We start from the raw sequence: 7073 nt of genomic DNA on the forward strand, positions 1-7073 counted from the left end.
GCTGTTTTCAGAGCCTTAACTATGTGTGGACTTTGGAGAAACTGCTGCTCCAACACCCCCACCATGTTCAGAGCAGCTGGTTCCAGAGGGCATCTGCAGAAATAGCCCCATGGTCCTGGGGCCGCCGTGTTTGTGCAGCAAACCGGGCCAGCCTCGACAGGGAGTGAGTAGAAGACTTTCACAGCTGCTGTTCGACTCCTCAGATGAGCTAAAGTCCCACATGTACCAACAAATTCATAGAAACGCTGTCATGCTGCAGCACTTAGCAGGGTCTGTGAGCCAGTTTCCACATAGTTAAGCTGGCAGTGTCTGAACTGGAAGGTTAGAGGTAACTGGTTCTCCCAGGACATCGTTCTGACCTCAGCCATAGGGTCTTGACAGAAATGGGCAGATGAGTGTAAACGCCCATTGGCTTGATCATAACGGATGCCACTGAGTGTGACAAGACCTCCTTAAACAACTCTGCCTACAAATCAGCATTCCATGGCTTTATACCCCGAAATGACGCCACCTACCCCCTCCCAGAGCACAGTCTTTGCTTAAGGAATCTCTCCTCCCTCTCTTCACGGGCTCCAGTAAGGCAAGAATGGTGCATCAGTTCTGATTTGAAGTATATTCTTTGGAAAAATATTCCTTTTGCTGTCCAGTCAGTTGAAAGACAGTGAACCAATACAGTTTTGTTTTGTTTGTTTTGAGACAGTCTTGCTCTGTCGGCCAGGCTGGAGTGCAGTGGTGCAACCTCGGCTCACTGCAACCTTCACCTCCGGGGTTCAAGCAATTCTCCTGCCTCAGCCTCCCAAGTAGCTGGAACTACAGGCAACTGCCACCACTCCCAGCTAAATTTTTTAAAATATTTTTAGTAGAGACGGGGTTTTGCCATGTTGGCCAGGCTGGTCTTGAACTCCTGACCTCGGGTGATCCGCTCGCCTTAGCCTCCCCAAGTGCTGGGATTACAGGCATGAGCCACCGTGCCCGGCCTCCAGTATGGTTCTTGCTATAGAACTTGATTTCCCCCTCTCTTGTGGTTGAGCCCCCTGTCTCCACACAGACCCTCCTTTTTAGCTTTCCTGTGCAAGCTCCATGAAAGAAAGAATAAAGTTAATTTCGCCTGGTTTTATTAGGCATCGTCAGTCCATTTTTAAAAAATGAGAGTGTAGTCAGTTCCAATTAAGAATCTAGGGCTTGTATATTTTTTTATCAACCTCTCTTTAGTTTTCAAAGGAATCAAGTTTTGTGTTCCAGTATGTCGAGATATAATGAATAAAAGTTGACAAGCATTAAGAAAAGTTAAATGTAGTAGACACATCTAAATGGTTTACAAATTAGGGGTAGTCCTTTTTTTTTTGAGATGGAGTCTTCTTCTGTTGCCCAGGCTGCAGTGCAGTGGCATGAACTCGTCTCACTGCAACCTCCTCCCGGGTTCAAGCAATTCTTCTGCCTCAGCCTCCTGAATAGCTGGGATTACAGGCACATGCCACAATCCTGGCTAGTTTTTTTAGGTTTTTAGTAGAGGCAGGCTTTCACCATATTGGCCAGGCTGGTCTTGAACTCCTGACCTCAAGTGATCTACCCACCTCTGCCTCCCAAAGTGCTGGGATTACAGGCATGAGCCATTGCGCCCGGTGGGGGCAGTGCCCCTTTCCACAGGTCTTAAGCTCCAGCACAGAACACACTTGTTCTAGTCCATGAAGGATAGCTCAGCTGTATTTCCAACGGATTCATCTTTCTTGCCGATGCTACCTTTTTAGAGGATTATACATGGAGTATTCAAGGTAAGCTAAAGTAAAACTATGGAAAAACAGCTCATTAATACATTCTGAGTGTTCACAGAACAGTAGGCAGTGACACATTTTATCATTAATTCTTGACAATCACATACATCATAAACCCACAGGAATTCCAAGATCTAGAGGTCTGAGGACTCTGAATCTTCTGCAAGTTACGTATGATTTAAGAGAAAAAGAATCAACCCTGTATACCTTAGAAATGAGGTTACAGTATTGACTTCAAGAATATAAGGCTCCTACCGAGTCTAAAAAGACCTCGTTTCAGCTTCTTTTTTGGAATGCAACCCTGCAGTTTAAGAATAATGGGAGCACAACTTCCACAGGTAACTTCTACATTTATTTTATACCAAAAAAGTTATGTGCAACAAATAAACATTCTTACATATTTACATTTGGTTTTATTTACCAGTTAGCAAAACGGCGCCTTAAATCTCTGATAAAGAGTATTTCTATCTAGATTAAAGGGGAAACCTGCCCACTGAACTCCATTTTAAATGAATGTTTACTCTGGAGCTTAAAGCACTAGTAAGAAATCTTTCTCATGGAACATTCTAGACAGATCATACACCTAATACTTAGGTCATGCCTAATACAGTTTTATAACAAAACATTTCACCTTTTCTAGGTGAATTTGTAGTAAAAAAATGTTTAGCCAAGTAGCTGGGGCTCCCACCCTTGCCTTTTTTGTTTGATGGAAGGGTAGTTGTCACAATTAGAAACCGTAAGTGCTGCCTGAGGTGTCTGAAATGTTTCACCAATGCTTGTGTGTTGGAGGAAAAGACATGAAGACAGAAACTGTATAATAGGTCATTAGGTCGTCTCCCCAAATAGGTTACCAGAAGTCCCACAGGGTCTCCTTGTTGGCATCTGTCTAATATTGATTTTCAAGACAAGATCTCCTGTCACTCTTGGTACCAATCTAAGTTACGAAGAAACTGCTGAAGATAACCCTGTACTTTTGCCTTTTGCCAATAGTCTTTTCAAAAACTAAATGAAAAACAATAGTCAACAAATAGTTTTTATTTATTTTTTATTTGAGACAGAGTTTCACTCATTGCCCAGGCTGGAGTGCAATGGCACAATCATGGCTCACTGCAAACTCCGCCTACTGGGTTCAAGCAATTCTCCTGCCTCAGCCTCCAGAGTAGCTGGCATTACAGGTGCCAGCCACCATGCCCAACTAACTTTTGTATTTTTAGTAGCGATAGAGTTCCACTATGTTGGTCAACTGGTCTTGAACTTCTGACCTCAGGTGATCCACCTGCGTCGGCCTCCCAAAGTGCTGGGATTACAGGTGTGAGCCACCATGCCCGGCCAGCAAATAGTTTTAATTTCACTGTAGTCTTGGTCCTCTTTGAATGAAAACAGTCAATGCTTTGAACATCATTTGAAAGTAATGAATTTAAGGAGAGGACACATGTGTAAAGGAACAGTGATTCTGGGCACACAGCCAGTTAAACCTGAGTTATTTCACCAGAAATTTACTTTTACTGAGAGCAACTAGCTGTAATGCAAAACCAAATGAAATCCCCCAAATCACCCAGATTCCCTAGAATTTATCATCTAACCCCAATTCGTCTTATTTCTTCAAATGATATTTGTGAGCATCAAGTCAATAAATGGCTTCATTTGGAACAAATTACTTTTAAAAGATGAAGCATGGAGTTACTGCTAAAAACAAAAGTTTCCCCTCATCTGTCCTTTAACACTGATGGCTAGTAATGCTGCAGTGTTCAAATATTCAGTCTAAAACAGGCAAAACAATCTTCTAATTTTATAACACTGGTGATTCCCCCCTCTTCTGGGCAGAATAGAAGGTATAGAAGGGAATCTGAATTCTCCAGGGCAAAAAACACCCAATAAACACCACCAGGGTTCTGTTACTTACTGAGACACTGGCATTACAATGCTGTTATGACAGGCAGTACGTGTTCCTCTCTCAGTGAGGAAAAAAGGTATTAATTCAATTGGGCCATAAGAATGTGGCAAAAAAAAATTTATACAACTGAAACAGTGGTTTCCCCGAGCCTTAGAAAAGCAAAGGAAAAACTGAAAGGGTCTGGCTGACCATTTTCCCATGTTTTCTCAGGTAAGAGTTGAAGACATTTGCAAGAATGCAACATCAAGACAAGCTTTAACTATACTCTGCTGATTGATACAAAATAGGATGAAAAACCATTGGATCCTGGGACAGGAGGAACTTGTTTAGCACAACCGGTGTTATGTGTACCACAGTTTTAACCATTAGGCCATTTCCACTGTAGCTTAGAGAAAAGAACCAGAGGACTGCCTTGGTAGAGCTGGACGCGCTGCTATAAGACGGCCTCGCTGTACAGCCCTCAAACGTGAGGACTTCTTTCTCCATAGGCACCAGACGGCCAATCAGTGCTTTCTAGAGTTCTTTAACTACTTCAGAATACAAGAACAGTACATGCATACTCCAACAGCCATTGAAAGATTCACATTCATGGGAAAACACAAGTCTTGATGAAATCTTGAGTTAAGCCATCTTTTAAGAAACTGGTTGAAACTGGTGAAAAGTTCATTACAATTCCGGCTTGATACCTGCCTCGGGCCAGAAGACCTACGTTGCGTCAATTCTGAGTCAGTTGGAAGCTACAGAATTGTTGCTGACCCTACACATTTGAGTTTACAGAGCAGAGCCTGTCCCCTCCCTTCAAAGAGAAGGCAAATAAAGCACTCAAGAGGTACTGGTCTCATTGACTGTTTTTAACATAAAATGATTAATCAGATTGGAAGCAAAAACATTACTGCTGCTTCCCAACCGGAGGAGTGAAATGATCACACAGGACCCTTCTGCAGAGTGCGGGTTTTCTACCTGACGGTGAAGACAGGAGGGCAGGACACTTCTGCCCAAGGTCAACACACAAAATATTTGGTTTGAGATTTAAGACAGAAGGCACTTTTAACATTCTGATATCAGATGTTAACCATACAAACATCCTGTCACAATTTCATTTGGGTTTACTTGAATCCCCTTCCAAAATTCTTCTTACTGCATGTGTGTCATTATGAGAGCAGTGGCGACACGACCAGATTTAGCCTTGAGATGTGTCTACCTGTTCCTATTCTCCCGATGAAGCAAACTGCGCAGCATGTCAGCCCTGAAGGTTACAAATCCAGTATTTGACTGCAAAACAACTAAATTAGACATCCGAGTGGTTAGTGCAGAAAGAAACAATGAGCAAGAACACTGGCTCCCACGCTGGAGCGACGGGGCTTAGACTGGTCTTTTCCATCATAATACTGTTTGGTTGACTGGCACCAACGTTAAGGAAAAATATCTGCATGAAAATTCAACTGGTGGAAGAAACTTTACCTAATAATGCCAGGCTTATATTTCCAGCTTTTCTCCAAAGAAAAAATACCCATTTTCCCATCCTTGGTGTCCTGAAGGCCTTGGACTTGAAGGTCTGGCCACATGACTCATTCTGTAAGGTTAACAATTGGTCCAGTTTTATGACTGGACACAAACAGGCTTGAACGTTCCAATTCAATTTCTTCCTTTCAGAAGAGGGAGATGAAAGGGAACCAACCACCCTATTATTATTTTTTTCACCCTATTATTTGCTGCACCCACAGCTGCCAGTACTTTCCACAAGATGCTGTGTATAGGCTATTTTCACTATCTCTTCAGTCAATGCTCAGCTGACAGTTCTTCAATGCTACACTCCAACTAAACTGTACAGTAAGTTCTGCAGAAATGGATCTAATATTTCTATCTTTATTTACAAATATCACATAATGGATTCTAGTTGAATCTACATGTTTAAATCCATCAGCTAAAAACATATTACATATTGTAAACATGGCAATGTTTAATACAGTATCTATTCTAAAATATTTTCATGTCATGATCACATTTGTTATACCTGAAATTGAATTTATACACATTAAAGAATTACTAGCAATGGTTGCTGACTTTACAATTGAGGGCAGGGGGCTAGGGCTACATTTTATCATTTCAGAAACATCTTCAAAGTAAAGTTAAAGCTTGTCTTTGATTGGCTCGGCGTATCCTTTTTGTATCCATATTTAAAATGAAGATTGACACAGAAAATAGCGAGGGCCCCTTCTAATTTACAGGATTTTAAAAAATCAGTTTGAGATTCTTAGGGAAAGTGTCTGTTGTGAATAATAATAATAAAAACCTGCTGCAAAATAAACTGAATGGAAAAGGGGCTTGAGACTGTCAGGGCAGAGTCTGTCGGGCGTCAGTCCTGCTTGGGCTGCAGCTGCCACTTCCAGGCCACATTCAAGTAAACTAGTCGTTTGTAGTTGATAATGAGAAGAAGGAAGTTCAGCACGTACGTGACGACGCAGATGATGCAGAACTCCTTCAGCACAAAGTACAGAATGTAGGCCAGGTACAGGGACCCCACGACCGACATGATGGAGGACGTCATGAGGATCAAAGCCGCCACCGCGCTTGCTGTCATGCCTGTAAGAGAAGAGACGCAGGCTCAATCAGGCCTTGGTGCTGGAGAGAGGCTTTCTGAGTGACCAGGACTAACACTGTGTGACTTGCTGCAGTGTTTGAATACTGATCTTCCTGCCAAACTCTGAAAATTGAAAACAAATACTGGTCTGTTTCATTAAAATTATACAGGTGGACTCTGCAGATCAAATGCTAGCTTTTCAGGCTTTTGAGATGGGGTTTCACTGTATTGCCCAGGCTGGAATGCAGTGATACAATCTCACCTCACTGCAACGTCTACCTCCCGGGTTTAAGCAATTCTCCTGCCTCAGCCTCCAAAGTAGCCAGGATCACAGGCATGTGCCACCATGCCAGGCTAATTTTTTGTTGGCCAGGCTGGTCTCCAACTCCTGACCTCAGGTGATCCTCCCGCTTCAGCCTCCCAAAGTGCTAGGATTACAGGTGTGGGCCACCATACCCGGCCAAATGCCAGTTTTATAGCTGCAATGTTTTTGATTTCTCAATCTTTCGGTGAAATATTACTAATTTCATAAACTAACCTAGTTGAAAATATGCACACAAAGCAAACATGCAGTCTCACAATCACATTAAGCAATGAAGCTGACTTGTAACATCAACAGCCCCAAGACACCAAATGAATAAAGGGACATGAGGACCGCAGCCTTTTCCTAAACCGACCTGCACACATTTGGTGAGAACCTTCTCTGGTTTTCATTACAGCCTCCCCATCTATGGAAAGTAAAATTTGCTTTTCCATGTTTAGATCAGATTGATTAAAAATCCACAATGAGAGGTGACTACACCAACAAGCTGCTGAGGAGAGAAAA

The 7073-nt window shown here is 42.5% G+C and overlaps 1 protein-coding gene across 1 annotated transcript in view; it reads right to left on the bottom strand.

Annotated features, from left to right (window-relative positions):
* Window positions 1-1164: 1164 nt before the first annotated feature.
* The window catches only part of LOC105548736 (vitamin K epoxide reductase complex subunit 1-like protein 1), a 20280-nt gene continuing 14371 nt past the window's right edge, over window positions 1165-7073 (bottom strand). The window contains exon 3 of the mRNA XM_011992909.1: window positions 1165-6249. Coding sequence (XP_011848299.1) covers window positions 6023-6249 — 227 coding nt within the window. The 3' untranslated portion in view covers window positions 1165-6022. The remainder of the gene's footprint in view (window positions 6250-7073) is intronic.

The sequence above is a fragment of the Mandrillus leucophaeus genome, unplaced genomic scaffold, assembly GCF_000951045.1.
Source record: "Mandrillus leucophaeus isolate KB7577 unplaced genomic scaffold, Mleu.le_1.0 Scaffold42, whole genome shotgun sequence".
Taxonomy (NCBI): Eukaryota; Metazoa; Chordata; class Mammalia; order Primates; family Cercopithecidae; genus Mandrillus; species Mandrillus leucophaeus.